The 17081-nt window shown below is 40.0% G+C and overlaps 1 protein-coding gene across 4 annotated transcripts in view; it reads right to left on the reverse strand.

The window, feature by feature from the left end:
- Positions 1-17081, reverse strand: part of SEC24B (SEC24 homolog B, COPII coat complex component) — an 81337-nt gene that overhangs the window by 19640 nt on the left and 44616 nt on the right. For all 4 annotated transcript variants that reach the window (XM_074993460.1, XM_074993459.1, XM_074993457.1 and 1 more), the window contains 10 exons: positions 13857-13983; positions 13131-13240; positions 10110-10222; positions 9439-9557; positions 9037-9092; positions 7743-7949; positions 6527-6650; positions 4792-4950; positions 2122-2295; positions 418-528 (listed from right to left, as the gene is read on the reverse strand). In XM_074993460.1, the coding sequence (XP_074849561.1) occupies positions 418-528; positions 2122-2295; positions 4792-4950; positions 6527-6650; positions 7743-7949; positions 9037-9092; positions 9439-9557; positions 10110-10222; positions 13131-13240; positions 13857-13983 (1300 nt within the window). The remainder of the gene's footprint in view (positions 1-417; positions 529-2121; positions 2296-4791; positions 4951-6526; positions 6651-7742; positions 7950-9036; positions 9093-9438; positions 9558-10109; positions 10223-13130; positions 13241-13856; positions 13984-17081) is intronic.

Below are 17081 nucleotides of genomic sequence, written 5' to 3' on the forward strand. Positions count from 1 at the left end.
CCCAGTCCATCCATGGCTGTTCTTCCCCTTACTTATTATTTTTCTGGGATTAAATCATTATGGATGTCAGCATGTTAAACTCTTTTGGGACGATGGACAGAGATGACGTAAGAGTAGTTTTATGCAAGAAAGTGTTAGGGCTACTATCAACCAGTTGTTAGCTCTACAAACAATTCCAGAGGTGTATGAAGCTATAGCTGTGCTAAACAGATTCAAGGATCCATGCGTTCTCTTCTCCCATAACAGGGTTCTGGTTATTGATGGCTAGAACATTTCCTAAAACAGAGTTGATCAGATGCAGCAGTCAAAAGTTATTGTGTTATATGCGAACAAACATAGATGTTCTATCAAGCTGAGAGTCAGCGGCCTTTGCAAACCTGGCCAATTACGTATTTGATGACCTATCTTCATACTCACCCATGTTTGCTAAGAGGCAGATAGCTGCTTGTACATCTGCTCCTGCATACACATCAGCCAATGAAGTGACTACAGGCAAGCACAGAGTGTGCACACGAATTCTCCGTTCACCTACACCAAAATGATGAACACATTAATAATGCAACATCCACTGATAGGAAAGAAATTGATTACTGTATTCCTTCTCTCATCCCAAACTCCTTTGCTTCACCAGTGACAAAAAGTCCTGAAGTTCACAATCATTCCCTTCCCTCATCCCTATGAATTTTTTACATGCTGTCTAATGTACATGAAATTTCCTAATCCTACCACCCACTTTACATTCAAAGATACCCTAAAAACTTACTTAGGCTACATCTACACTAGGCAAATCAAGTTGACCACAGATATGCAATTCTAGCTACATCAGCTGCATAGCTAGAATCAACGTATCTACACTCAGCTAACTTGGCTGTCTCTACTGAGAAAGGTGGACCAGAGTTTTTCTCCTGTCAGCCTCCCTTACTCCTCGCAGCTTGCAAAGAGTACAAGGGTAGATTGCATCCCCCAACAAGTCGACTTCATGCATCCATACTAGATGCACAAAACTGAACCCTGGAAGATTGAAAATCTTCAGAAACGTGTAGACATAGCCTCAGATAATGCAACATTCAAGCTGAGCTCATAACAATTTATAAACCAAATTTATTTACCAGAAACTAGATTTTCCAGTGATTCCTATGTATATTCCAACTCCCAGAATTCAAGATGCCTGCACCACAAGCTTTTGGAACTTTCCAGAAAGCCATGCTCTTCATGTCTGCACAAGCAATTTAAACTCTCACCAGTCCTTTGATCTCATCAGCAGTAATATACTCAAGCTCCTGAAGAGGAGATTTAGGACATAATCCAAAGGAAGGAGTAACTTATTTCCCTCTCTGTCTTCTAAATAATAAGGTCTTTGGGGTAGGACTATATTTAGCCCAGATTATGCATGCTATACTCAAATTTAGTACCTAATTCCACAAGAAGATCAACTTACTTCAATGGGATTATTCACAGAGTAAAGATGTGAGTATTTAGCCATTGGTGAACTATACAGTGGCAAGCACGTTACTGGTGATTAATACTATCATTTTAACTTAATTTTAACTTCCTGAATTACATTTTGTGTTACCTGAGTTAACTTAATTTGGGGGAAAAAAATCTAATTTGCAACAAAGTTTATAACCCTTAACCCTGGAAAGGCTTACATGTGTGCTCAACTAGTACACAAAGTGGTCCCATTGACCTCAACAGTGAGCTGAAGAGCACAAAGTTAAGACTGCGTGTGAGACTTTGCAGGATTGGTTCGTATATAAGTACAGCTCCATTAGGACATTTCAAACTTAGCACAAACCATTCAGAAGTCTGAAGTAAGTTGTCTGGCAGTAGGACAGTGCACTGTCATGAGCAAGAAAGAAATCTGTACTGAATGTAATGGGTCAATTAAGAACAGAGCTGGCCTCTGCGTGAGACATTAACTAGTAAGAGTATTTATTTCAGTGCAAGATGAACTGCTGTAAAACAGAAAATAAATTTCAAGACATGAAAGAAATAATGGAAAGGAAACTACTTAAGAGGTCACGGTTGAGTATAGAAATAAACACTGCTGCTTCAAAAGCATCAGAGGGATTTATATTGAAGAGAAACAGTACAATAAATTATTGGGTTTTTTCCAGTTACCTTTGCTGGAAGTATACAAAAGAGCAGTCTGAAAGCACACCAGAGATGTGTCTGTTAGACTTTCCTCAATGGACATTTGTACTGCAAATCCAGCATCAGGATTGACATTGGCAAGTGACAGCAAATCAGTAGATCGCACAAAAAAATTTCCATGGAAAGTATGTATTGAAAGACCTAGAAGCAGATGAAATCATTTAAAAATGGATAGTGGAAACATTAAAAAGAACTTGTATAAGCCTCCTATTTTATTTCCAAAAGGATAATATTTATGTATAAAAGTTAATTAAAAGTTATTTTCTACATACTAATGCAAATTCATCAATGACTGCGTAAGTAAAGAATGGTAAGAAACTTACAAATCATCTCACAAAATTCATATTTACATCCATTTTTGAATACTCTTTATAAACAAACTTCTGCACTGACTACAAACATTTAAACGTGAAAGGACGGACTACTAAATTTTAGGCCCTTGAACTCTTAAGCAGATGATTAATTTCAAGCAGTCTCATGGAACTTTTTTCATCCTTAAAATTAATCACATATACTGGAGCAAGACATAAATTCACATATTTTATTTTTGTATTAACACTGTCTCCAACTTTCTATTAAATGATAAAATATAACTTGTTCAAGTATCCCCACCTTGCTTTTGTTTTTTTTTCTTCCCCTTAAGGATTCTTTGGTACTCTCTCCGTCTCCTGTCCCACCTCCCACTAGCATGGGAGAGCATCTAGAAAAACTGGGGATGGATGAACGAACACCCCCACCCACCAGAACTGCTTATGGGAGAGCTGAAGGAACCGTTTTAGATGCTCAGCCTAAGATATGTAACTGTATGAAAAAGGTATTGAAGATAACTGTAAAAATAAAAAATGGATGTAGCCAGGCTTTTTTTTTAATTTTTTTTAAATAAAAAGATCATATTAGATCATTGTCCACAAGAATCAAGTCTAGAAGTCACATGTGGTTCCTAGACCACATGAGTAATGAAGAAAGCCAATTTGTTTAGAGAAATTTACACTTGAGTTATAAATGCAATTAACACTTCAAGCTAAGACAAATACTACCAGTGAAATAACTGACGATTTTTTGCCATAAAGGCTGATTAATACTGGCAAGTCTGTACAGCTAACAATGATACTGTAAGAGCCAATTTTTGTAAAGTAATGCACCAAGTCTCTAGCCATTTAATTTCAAAAAGGATGGTCTAGGCATGTTAGACACAAGCCCTCAATTAATTGAATGAATGTATCTGGACTTTCTAAGTACAAGAACAATTACAATTATTTGGTTTATCCAGTGCCAAATATTTTATATATGTGTGTGTTGCTGTTCTCCTGAATTTACAATGAATTAGTAACAAAATCTGACTGAAGCAGAGCAAGAAGAAAGGAATGCTGTCACAGCAATAAACTACTTCCCATGGATTTAGAAACCAGTCACTTATGAGAATCACTCAAAATCAGGGCATACAATCATCAAGTTCAGTAAAATAAATAATATAAAATTAGAAATGGTTCAATTTTAACACTGGAATTTAACATTTGTTACGGATGTTCACTGAGCATTTTGTAAATTTCTACAAAATCACACAGAAATTTTGAACCTTCATTCCAACTACTACTCCACAGATATAAATTACGGTATCTTAGATTGTTCTGAATCACACGACTGAGGATAAAATATAGTTAAAAGATTCACTTAGAGCACCAGAGAGTCTCATTTATACAAAATCAGGCATCAATGGCCAATTTTTGCAAGCACAATTCCTCCTTTTAGAGCACCTTAAATGTAGTCAATTGACAATTTAGGCAAAATTCATTCCCCTTGTGGAAGGTTCATGCAAGGCCATCAGTACTAATTAAGATTTGTGACATGCAGCAAGGGTCTGAAGGCATAGAGCTATTTATCCCTGAATGCAATACAAGGTAGACCTGCTTCATGTTTACATAATTCAGAGCCGATGGTGGTGATGAGACGGGAGACTCTATTATCTGGTCCATAATTCATAATTTTATCTCAAGGAAACTTCTTCCATAGGGTCGATGGAAGACAAGAAAACCAACTTTTTAGTGAAAATATGAACACTAACTATAATAAAGCTGTACTACTTTCACTGATACAACATCTCTTGCCTGTGAAGCCTGAGATCTAAGATTTTTGTTCTTCCAATAGTCACCTAATATGTGAAAAAAATACTATTTGAAAATATGCTGCACAGAAATTTATAATAATAGCTATAAGTTTCCTCCTAGAAAACGTCAATGTTAACAAATTTCAATGTATGCATGAAATCATGTCAGAGGCATTTCATTCAAGCAAGATTTTCCTTCTTTTTTTCCTCTCTCCCCTCTCTTCAAGGGCTGAAAAAATCTTAAATGAGAGCCACTATATTAGCAGATATAGGTCAAGAAAATGCATAAGTGCAAGAAACTACTATATATTTTATTTAAGGTTTTTTAAAAAAGCTGAAGTCCAAATGCTTAATGATACATGTATTGTATTTTAAACAGCTGACAGCTGACATACCAGTGTTCTCCAATGAGCCTTTTAAAAAGTAGCACATTTTGCCTCATTTACTTCAATTATCTACTGCAGGCAATTCCTGGTTTAACAAACAAACAATCTGAAACTATTTATAAAACAATTCCAAGATGTAAGCCATACCTTTTGTACACCTTATTCTCATGACTGCCTCAAATCCAATCTTCCTGGTAAGGTATCTTTTAAGATCTTTTTGCAATTTTTCTACTTGAGCAGGATTGTGGCGATGATGGAAAGATGGATAATAATAGATGCATCCAGCAGAATATTTGGATATACAGGCTTTTGAGAAGAAAGGGAAATGGTTAATATTTATATATGAATAGATGTAATATTTATACATCAAATTGGTTTTGATTTTTTAAAGAAATATAATCATCTTGCCATTTTAACACAGATTAAGCACGGAAAAAATAAATTGAAATTCAAGCCTTAACTAGTTAGTCCATAGGTGTTTTGAAAAGTTAAAGATGCTGTAATGGAGAAAGGATTTACAAGCACTAAGTACCTGGTTAGGTTATGACACATGAACATCGAAAATGGTGTTCCAACTTGCTGAAATGCCTATTCTACTTTCCTTGTGTGATCCATCTCTATTACTGCCAGTTACCAACTTCTTACTCAAGCCAAGAACTGGGAAGGGACCACGAGCCATCTTAGCCACTGTTATTTACCAACTGGTAAATAAGCATTTTAATGTAGCACACCACATTGTTAAGCGTATAGTATTCATGTAGACATAGCTAATTTCTGTTATGCAGTGACATAGTCCAGTTTAACGTTCAGGAAACTAGATGAGAATACTTTTCTTCTATGTTCTACACCAGTGGTTCCAAACCATTTCAGTAACACGGCACACTTTCACTGGACACAATTCCACAGCACACTCACTTTTTTCAGCTGAATCGACTGCTCATAAATGCCACATTTACTTACATTTACTATAGTTAGGACCTCACCACACAAGTTTGCAACATAGTATTGCATACAACAAGCTGACCATGGATTAAAAGCATTAATGTTTCAAATCCACCATAGAATATGATGTCACAGCAAGTACAGACACATTTTCAAAATCTGCTCAATGCCACGCTAGGGATGTTGAGTAAATGAGTAACCAATGAAAATTTCAGTGGATATTTGATTACTCGTGGGTGGGAGAGCTGGCTCCAGAAAGCAGGCTCCCCTCTCCTCCAGCTTGCTGGAGCTGGTATGCAGCATTTAACCCATGTCCCAGCCCCAACAGGCTCCCAGGCCAGGAAGTAGCATTTCAGCTGCCTCTCAGTGCAAATGGGGTTCTGCAGGGACAGCATTTTCCCAGACAGTTGCTCTGCAAAGAGCCACTGGAGGTGGTGGGAGGGAATTGATGAACCCACACTAGCTAGGACTCAGGCAGCCTTGCTGCTTGAGCCCCAGCTGGTAGGGGGTCATCTATTCTCTTCCCCCTGCCCTTTGCAGTGGCTCTGCAAGGAGCCACAGTGAGGAAAAAGTGATGAAATTTCATGGTACACTTGGGCAGTTCTCACAGCACACTGGTTGAAAACCACAGTTCTACACTGATGATTAACAAACTTGCCTTCACTCACCCTCTCTCTCTTTGCTTTAGTTTGTTCTTTTCCTGCATTTAACAAGACTATGCTCTACCTCTGCAATGGCAGAGCACCAGAAAAAAGCTGACTCTGATACCTACAGCCTGTTCTCTCTGTTCTTTCATGGTGGTTTTCATGCCAGCTCCCACACAGCAGAAGAAATGCATTTGGGGAAATGGTAAAATACTTCAACTGGTACACAGGAATTTTGTTTTAATGTGTTTAAACCACAAATTGTGGAAGCAGGTAAAAAGAAACTGCCATCTTACCTAAAGAAGCCAGATCAGAATACTGAGAACTTAGGAGAAACAAATCCACAGCTGTTTGCTGTCCAGAGCAGTCCAGTGCCAACTTTTTGTAAAAATCTGTAGCTGGGCCAAGATGCTGTACAACCTTCAGTAAAGAAATTACAAAACAAAGAGTACAAGCTGGAAGCATACTATTATTAAATAAAAATAAGAGTACAATATTTTGCATTTTTATAACCATTATCATTTGTAATTGCTTACTAACTTTTGCAGAAAAGTTTTTTTTCCCTACACTGAACCTACTGTTATATCCATAATCTTCCTTTAAATAAAACATATGCTTACAAAGAAATACTCTAACAATGAGCTGTTTAAACAACTACAGCATGCTCCTAGGACTTCTAAAATAACAAAGTGACAAAATGTTACAATAAGAACTCATGGTTCAGAATCCTTGTTGGTTTGGCACAGATATTCATTGTGGTTCCTAAGCCCATGTTTAATGGAGACAGTTAAAATAAAAAGCACTAGTGGTATTTGTCCATCACTGTCTATCAGTTTGTCTCTGGATTAAGGAAGATGGAACTATCTGCTCACTATCTGGCCATATGGAAAAGACAGAAGATATTGATGTGGATTTAAATCAGGTCACAATTTTATTATTAGATGTCTGATACTACCCAGCAGATAACAGTGTACAGTGCAGATAACCCCCATGTTTATTCATAATTACTTGGGGGATTTTTATTAGCTCCCTCTCTCTTCCATCCCTGTCTCTCCAGCAAATCTACTGCTGGGACTTTGTCATAACCTGGGTGAGGGGCTTCTACCCACTTCCCCTCTTTTCCCATCCACTGTCCTCAGTTCCCGACCACCCTGCCTTATTCACTCCTTTAACAAACACCTCTTTTTAAGTCCTTTTCCAAGCAATTCCAAGTCATCAGTGTATACCTCCTCCATGGAGTACCTGTACTGGACACCTGCCCTACCCTTAAATGAATTGCAACATATGGCCTACATATATGAACAAAGCCCTTTCCGAAAACCGTACCTAAGCTAATAAGGTGATAAGGGAAAAAATTCCTTCCCAGTACCCCTAAAAAGGGATGGCTGGCATAATGTTCACAGCAGGTGTTGACCAAGCCTGGTATTTTATCATCTGAAATGAGATTAGAAACGCACTGAAGTTTTTAGTTTCAGTAATAATGAATGATCCATCACAGAAAGTTAATAGTACCTTTGTGCTTGACCTTTGATTGGGATCTTCTCTGGAATGCAAGAGCCCAGCACCCAAGGATGGTAACTGTGACTGAAACACAGATACGCGGCCACCTGTTGGAGACATCAGTTTAAAGGCAGCCTGAAGCGCAGGACCCAGTGCGCTGTGTGTCTCTCTTGTATTGGTGAACATATTTGGTAGTGCGGTCAGCAAATCTTTTATCAGCTGCAAAACAAATTAAAAGGTATTACCGACAAATTAGGGATGCCCTGTCTCAGAGACTATACTCACATGGCTGACGACATGAGCATCTGGTGCTGAATAGTTCAGCTCATCTCAAAACACATATTGTATAGAAAACCGAGGATTTAAGTGACGAAATGGGAACTTTTTTGGGCTGGGGGTGACTGACCCACAGAAAAATTGGTCAGGGGCCACATAAAGTGAGGAATAAAAAATAACCCCCACAACCCCCCATTGATATGACTCCTGAGTGACATACCTCACTCCCCTCATGGGTTTGGGGTTCAGTATGTGGGAGGCAGCTGCTGGGCAACAGGTGTGCAACCTGGGTGGGAGGGAGGGCTCACGAATGGGCAAGGGTTGGGTGATCTGGGTGGGAGGTAAGATGCATAAATGGGCTGGGAGCAGCAGTTGGTGGGCATTTCACGAGCAGACTGGAGATGAAGAATCTGGGCAGGAGGGAGGGTGCAGGAAGAGCGTGTGGGTGGGGGTCTGAGTAGGATGGGGTGCAGGAGCCGTCTGGGCATGGGAGGGGCATTACCTCGGCCCACCATCATCCCCCTCCTCTGGCTGAGGGGGCACAGTGGGGAGAAAAGCCCTCTGAAGCAGCTTTTCTCCTGGCTACCAGGCATCGCCCACCTGCTGCTCTGAGTGACAGGAATTCTGGCCAATCAGAGAAGTAGGGGAGGAGTGTGGATCATCATCCAGGAGGTGCTGCACTACTGTTCCCCTAGCTGGGAAATGGGGAGGAGGAGCAGCAGAGAGAGAGGTGTAGGCAGCAGAGCTGTTTTCTGCCCCCACAAAGGCAGAGCCCTTAGGCTAGATCTAGCCCCAGACCATAAGTTCCCCAACACAATTTAATTGGAATAATAAAACAGCAAAAAAGGATTTCCAATTGCACACCACAATAATATCAAGACTTCCACCAAAATGAAAATGTTGAATTTAAGCATTATGTAGAATTGTAATCAATAGGATTTAACTGCGGGCCATATAAAAATAATTTAACAATATTTTTAGCATTTATTTTACTCATGAAATGTAATGGTACTTTTTTGATTAATCATACCTCTTTGCTTTCATGCAGATTTACAAGTAAACTATCAGGTGTAGGTAAGAAAACATCTACGGGGGAAGGAAAATACACATTTCATTAAAGATTACAAACATCACAATATATTAATTCTACGGCATGGTTACAAAAAAGGCCAAATAAAGCCTGTTTTTTCTGACTTTATATACAAAATGTTTTTTATACAAAGACGGCTGTATATCAGTGACAATATCAGTAGTATCTGAATTTCATTTTTAGGTGCAAGTATTTTGTAATTTACCTTCAAAGTGAACTTATTTTAACTGATCATTTTATATTATGCTGCTGTGAATATTCATCATATTTAAGCAGGACTTCAATCTGTCCTTAAAACATGAAAAACTAATATTTTTGATTCCTTTTCTTCTTGATACTTACCATCAATATCTGACACAATTAGCATTTGAGGCTGTGATAAACCTTCCTGCAAATTGTAGAACTGAACAGTGCTGTCAAATGTTATGAACCCTATTCTTGTTCTTGAATCTCCAGGCATCCTTAAGACAAAAAAGTCAAAATAAATACAAAGCCAGCTCCAGATCTCAGATATATGCCTGGAGCTTGAAATCTGCACCATAAAATGAAAAATCCAAAGCATTTAAGTTAAGTCTCTGTTCACCAGTTCCATTCTCCCATGTGGCATCCTGGCAGTTGAACTGTCACAGAATTTTGTAGGATGGATCTTTTAGCAGAAATACGTAGAACTGATATAAGAAGTAACCACCTTTAGCTATAGTTATTTTCGGCATTCAAAGTATACAACTTGGATTTTCTAAACAAACACTTTTGTAGATCACTTCTCACATTTATAGAAAGATGTTCCTTGCCATTACACAAATAGTCCTAAATTATATGGCTACATTCTTTTTCTGGACTATTACAGACATTTCAAAATCCAATTAAGTAAGCAGATCATTTGCTCTATACTGTTATATTCCATAAATGCTATATGAAAGTTGCAGTAAAATATACAACAGAAACTAACACTGCAGCCTGGTCTCACACACAAAATAAAGTCAATCCAAAAAGAAAATACTGTACATTCTTACTTCTCTAGGTTCTCCAGCAATGACTGACAAACAACTGTCAAGTATCCAGATTCCACTGCATTATGAGACACATCTAAAACAAACAAGTATACTGCAGGCTGAGGAGGACGAAGCTGTAAAGTATAAACAAGAATTAAAAATCCTGAAGTAGCAACAATGTTAATGGATAACATTTCCCTTTTGGGAGGCGAGAAAGGGAATGACTTGCATAAGGTATTCTCTCTCTCACACACGCACGAGAGAGAGAGAGAGAGAGAGAGAGAACTTCAATTAACCAATATCAGATTAACACTATCATTCTCGGCTTTTAACAAAGCACAATAAAAAAATTCTCTCTCATGCTAAATTTATCATTAATGTAGAAAACAAAATCAATACATTAGGCTGGCCCTTCCCTTGACTGAGACTCCCTCTTTAAACCCTCCTCTGGAACCCCACACTCATGCATCTCATGAAGCGGGTCTTTGCCGACGAAAGCTTATGATACAAAATATCTGTTAGTCTAAAAGATACCACAGGACTTCTTGTTGTTTTTGAAGATACAGACTAACTCAGCTATCCCTCTGATACAATAAATACAGTGTGTTTCTTCCCCATTCCTGATTTAGATGGACAGCCACTGCTGAGCTGTTTGAAGTCTGCCAGGACACATTTGCTATTTTTCGTCGCAGAATGGCAAAAAAGCCAGTCTCACTCCTCATTGGTGCAGTTATGTGAATAGCCTTTTTTCCTCAGAGACCGGCCTGAGCTAATATGGAACCTGTGCCTGTTTGAACCAGAAGACTAAAAGCCAAGGCTGGTATTAGAGAGTAGCAAATAGGGCAACTGCCACAGGGGACCTCAGCAAAGCTAAGTGCTCAGGGTTTGGCTTCAGCTTCCTGCCCTGAGCCCCAGAGAGTTTAAAGATGGCCCTGCTGTGGGACAGTAGTCCCTCCTCAGCGTCCTGAGCAGAGAGCTGCCCATCTATGCCCAAGACCCAATGTCCTGCTCTGCCTTGAGTTCCCCCCTCACACACAGCCCTGAGCACCCTCTTACACCCTGAAGTCCTCATCCCTGGTCCCACCCCTGGCCCAGAGCCCTTACCCCCTTCTGCACCTCAATGCCCTGCCCAGAGGCCTCCCCAAAACCTGAAGCTCCTCACCTATACTCCAAACCCCTCATCCCCAAGCCACACCTCAAAACCTCCATCCCCAGCCAGAGTCCTGACACCCAAGGCTTCTGTTCTATCTCTGAGCCCCTCAACCCCAGCTCCACCCTACAGCCTGTACCCCCGAGCCAGAACCCTCACACTTGTGCACTTCAACCCTCTGCCCCAGCCCTGATCCCCCTCCCACATTCACAACCTCATGGCCCCACTCCCACCACATGAATTTTGTTACTGGTGTTACGTAACCCAATAGGAAAGTGAAGTGTTGCACACCCGCAAATTTATTCTTTTTAGGGGAGGGAAAATTAGTATTGAGGCTAGTCTAAAAGGCTAGTCAGGGTACTAGAAATACCAGTTGAGGATGAGTCTCCAGAACACTTGATGTTATGGGACTACAAATATATTCTTCTTTTAAACTACTGAAGAGATAAAATTTCTCCTACTTGATTACAGCTCAAATAAACTGGAGAGACTCCATCTTGAATTTCAGCCTTGAACATTCAGCCACTTTAGATCCAAAATAGATTTTGTTCCAACTTCAATCCTTTTGAAACCACCAGTTGCCTATGCTAAATTCACATAATCTGCTGCTCTCTGATATCTAAGATGTTTCACTGTCTGTAGGTAAGCTTCCTCTTGATGCCAGGGGAGAGAGAGAAGAAGACGACTGTAGGAAATGGCAACTGTAAGCACAAGGGCAGAGCTTAAAGTCAAAATGGGACACAAAATGACAAGTGTCTGAAATGATCCCTCCCTGCTAGGACATAAAAGGTGAGATCCTTCTTTCTCTGAATCACTGAAACTAGGGGAAGGGAGCAGACAAAAAACCACTGACAGCTCTGGAAGTCCACAAAAAGCAGTCAAGTAGCACTTTAAAGACTAGCAAAATAGTTTATTAGGTGAGCTTTCATGGGACAGACCTACTTCTTCAGACCACAGCCAGACCAGGTATAGACTAGCACGGCTTCCTCTCTGTTACTATTAAAAAGTAGTTTAGATTCTTATTTCAGAAATGAGTAACTCCTGCCCTTTCAAATTCCAGATCTAGGTCGGGTGTTAATACATCATCTTTTGAAGTGGCTTTTACCTCACGAGTGCTTTCACTTCTTAGCTTGTGAGCCGCCACCACAGGATCACTCCTACAGGTCACGCCCCTCAACACCTAAATATTTCATATCCCCCTCTTAGAAAAACTGTCACACCCTGAATTGCTGATGGCTGAGTGGGCTGCTTCTACATGTTGCACTATTCCAATCTGCCTTGGGCTGCAATGGAATACTCACTTTCTGACTAACTGCTGGTCAGCAACAGTGGTTGATGGTCTTATTACAGGATGCACAGAAGCTAGGTATTTATTTTTTTGAAAAGATTGTCAAGTCCTATTTCCATGCTGAACTGTGTTCAAGATGGATAACAGAAACTGGCTGCAGGTTGCTTTCTAGCTGTTAATTTCATGAGAGGAAAAACAATCTGGGGAATGAAGAGCTCTTTGGAAGATGCCAAAATTATTCTGTCTGATCACATGTCCTGCCCATCTTTCCAAAGGAAAGAAGAAAGCCAGAGACTTCTGTGGCAGTCACAGAATGAATTTAATGATCTTTGGCAAGTTAGAGTGTAGGTGCCTTCATCTCAATTGGCTTTGACACCTTTACAATTAGTTTTGGCAGACAAAGATTCAAATGGGAACCTAAACTATCAGTTTTTCAGTTCTGGGTGGGCGGGTCCCTCCAAAAGAACACTCAGGCACTATGGCAGGGCACTGTGGGGAAGTGTGAAATGCCAGTGATGCAAACACTTTTTAATGATAAATAGGCTTATCACTTTAGTGCCTTGAACAAGTATTAAATTCACATACTTAAAATATATATTTTTACCATGTAGTCTGAAGAAGCAATGAACTCCACTGTAGAATTTTGGACCTCTGGTCGCTTATGAGGCTCCCCATAGGATCGTGTCAAAGGATTATACATAAATTCCTCAGGAACTAAACAAAAAGTATGAGTCCAAAGTGAATTACTCAGATATGCAGATTTAGTGCCTATTAATCACAAGCACCATAACTTTAATTGTATCATATGTATTTTAATTACAAAAAAGCATCAATTAAACCATAAACATTTAAAAAGTACATAAATAAGGAAACAGTAAAAATGTTATCAAAACTAAATATCATAGTTAAAGAACTGGAGACAAGAACGTCCATTTTATGGACAACAAGGTACATCTACTCTGTGCTTCCAAAGCCTTAAGACAACATGTTTCAATGTGCACTGTAGTTATGAAATTGATCTTTGTTTTTGGCTGCTGTTAATTATGACCATGACTTGACTGTGTATTATGCTAGCAGAGAGTGAGGAAAATTGCTTTTAAATTATATAGCTCAGCTGTCCAATCTGATATGTTTCTCTCAGGTTCATGACTTATTGCACAGTAACCTTCACTTGGGCAAAATACAAGTGCCTCTGACAAATGATTCAGATGCTAAAAATCCCAGATACTATAAGTGAAAGCCTTCTCAGCTGTTGAAACAAACGCAAAACATTTTAAATATGTTAGGTGGCTGCAAGAAGCCAACTATTTCTCTCTGTAATGAAACTTACCATCATTAACTCGGTAGCATAAGTTGCATTTCCATCTTCTTTGGTCTATGAAGGAAACAAATGGGTTGATATAGGTCCTGCAGGATCTGCACCTCACAATGGTGCTTGACGTTATCACTGGTAATTGCTAAAAAGTAAAATAAATCCTAGTAAATTTTTGTAGGACAGGATTATGCAATATCTCAATCTTTGAAAGCTTCGTAAAACTGAAATGTTCTGTTAATCATGTCTTCTACTTTGTCTTTTTAGCTCATGTATATACAGTGCAATATATCTAAGCCAACTCTCTTCCTTTACAATAGGAAGGCATAATAAAGTATTACTGTGATCTCCTATATCAGCGTAAACAATTACCTATTGCGTCTATAAAACGTTGGAGAGAAGAATCTGCTCTAAAAATGGACATTAACATATTTAGATGGAGAAAAAGAATCTGACTGACCACCAAAACTACAAGTGTCAGATAAGCAACCATTTATTGTAATTATACATAAGCGATAACAATGCTGAAGTTAAGTTATACAGTAATGCATGTACATCTTGGACGACTGAAGGCACTAGCTGTTGGATCCTGTGCCTGAAAGAATACACAAGAAAAGCAAATATCCATGGGGATAAGTTCTTGAATAAGCAACTGTATGCTATACAGAGAGCCACAAGTTTTCATAGCTTGAGAAATCGCTTAATCTGTATGCAAACTGTCTCACACACAAGATGTATTTTTAACATAATATCTGTAGACAGATTCAGTTTACCAAAGAAGAAATATAGTTGTTCACTTGCACAGTATATTATATATTTTTGAACTTGTTTACAAAGTGGATTAAATGGGACAGCTAGCACTTCTGCAATAGCACTGTTGGGACAAAAGACAGTCCTGTTCTGTTGCTTGAGCACTGCACATCTATTATTTAACTCCTTCCTTTGAAATAATTTAAAAGCTTATCCCATTCTGTGACAGCAGCAGTCACACTTGCAGTTAATGGGGAAGAGACTCTTCTGATTCTCATCTACTAAGGAGGTCTGCTGTAGTCGGGATGGAGTAATTTCAAAGATTCATTTCTGAGCTCCCTCCATTTTTCTCAATAATGTCATGAATAAAAAGGCTGGATGGACAAATGGATCTGCAAATTACGCTAAAATCTTAGTGGTAAACACTGTAGAATGACCTTGGATGTAGAAGGAGCTGATCCCTACACTGCTACCTCAGAATCTGATTAGTTGTGCTTGTTGAGAAGAGATTCCTAGAAGGTTGCACCTCAGCCGTGCAGAACGCAACACCATCAACAGCCTCAGAAACAACTCTGACGTTGTCATCCAAGAGGCTGACAAGGGAGGCACTGTTGTCATCATGAATAGGACAGACTACCAAAAGGAGGCTGCCAAGCAACTTTCCAATACCACATTCTACAGGCCTCTGTCCGAGGATCCCACTGAGGAATACACAAAGAAACTACAGCATCTGCTCAAGACCGTCCCTATAAAATCACAGGAACAGATTTACACAGACACACCCCTTGAACCCAAACCAGGTTTATTCTACCTGCTACACAAGATCCATAAACGTGGAAATGCCAGATGCCCCATCATCTCAGGCATTGGAACCCTCACCGCACGACTGTCTGGATATGTGGACTCTCTACTTAGACCCTATGCTACCAGCACCCCCAGCTTTCTTCGAGATACCACCATCTTCCTCAGGAAACTAGAATCCATTGGTGACCTTCCTGAAAACACCATCCTGGCCACCATGGATGTAGAGGCCCTTTACATCAATATCCCACATGAAGATGGACTCCCAAGCTGTTAGGAACATTATCCCTGATGAGACCGAGGCACAAATGGTGGTGGAACTTCGTAACTTTGTCCTCACCCACAACTATTTCAGATTTGGGGACAAATTATACCTTCAAATCAGAGGCACTGCTATGGGCACCTGCATGGCCCCACAGTATGCCAACATTTTTATGACTGACCTGGAACAACGCCTTCTCAGTTCTTGTCCCCTAGTGCCCTTCCTCTACCTGCGCTACATTGATGACATTTTCATCATCTGGACCCATGGGAAGGAGGCTCTTGAAGAGTTCCACTGTGATTTCAACAGTTTCCACCCCACCATCAACCTTAGCCTACACCAGTCCACACAAGAAATTCACTTCCCAGACACTACTGTGCAGATAAGCGACGGTCACATAAATATCACCCTATACCGAAAACCCACTGAACGCTATGCTTATCTACATACCTCCAGCTTCCATCCAGGGCACACTACACGATCCATTGTTTAAAGCCAGGCACTAAGGTACAAGCACATTTGCTCTGATCCATCAGACAGAGACAGACATCTCCAAGACCCTCACCACGCTCTCCTCAAACTACAATACCCACCTAAGGAAGAGAGGAAACAGATTGATAGAGCCAGACGGGCAACCCAGAAGCCACTTGCTACAAGACAGGTCTCTCAAGGAAAACAAGAGACCACCACTGACCATCACATACAGCTGCCACCTAAGGCCTCTCCAGCGCATCATCAGTGATTTGTAACCCATCCTGAACAATGATCTTTCACTCTCACAGACCTTGGGAGGCAGGCTTGTCCTCACCTATAGACAGCCTGCCAACCTTAAGCAAATCCTCACCAGCCACTACAAATCACAAACCAGTGACTCTAGGCCTGGAACCGGCCCCTGCAACAGTCTTCGCTGCCAACTCTGCTCACATATCTACACCAGTGACATCATCACAGGACCTAACACCAACTATATCGTCAGGGGCTCCTTTACCTGCACATCTCCTAATATAATATATGCCATCATGTGCCAGCAATGCCCCACTGCAATTTACATTGGCCAAACTGGACAGTCTCTCCATAAAAGACTAAGTGGACATAAATCAGACATCAGGAATGGTAATGTACAGAAGCCTGTGGGAGAACACTTCCATCTCCCTGGACACCCAGTGGCAGATTTAAGGATGACAGTCCTGAAACAAAAAAATTTCAAAAATCAAATGGACAGAGAAATCTCTGTGCTGCAATTTATTTGCAAATTTGACTCCATTAATCATGAATTAAACAGAGACTGGGAGTGGCTCACAGCTTACAAAGGCAGTTTCTCTGCTCTGGGTGCTAATATCTCCCCATTAGATTCTGACAAAGGCTCACATCCCCCTGTCTGATCTGACTTTTTTTTTCCTCTTTTGATAAGTACTGTTGATACTGGGCCA

The sequence above is a fragment of the Carettochelys insculpta genome, chromosome 4 (genome assembly GCF_033958435.1).
Source record: "Carettochelys insculpta isolate YL-2023 chromosome 4, ASM3395843v1, whole genome shotgun sequence".
Lineage (NCBI taxonomy): Eukaryota > Metazoa > Chordata > Testudines > Carettochelyidae > Carettochelys > Carettochelys insculpta.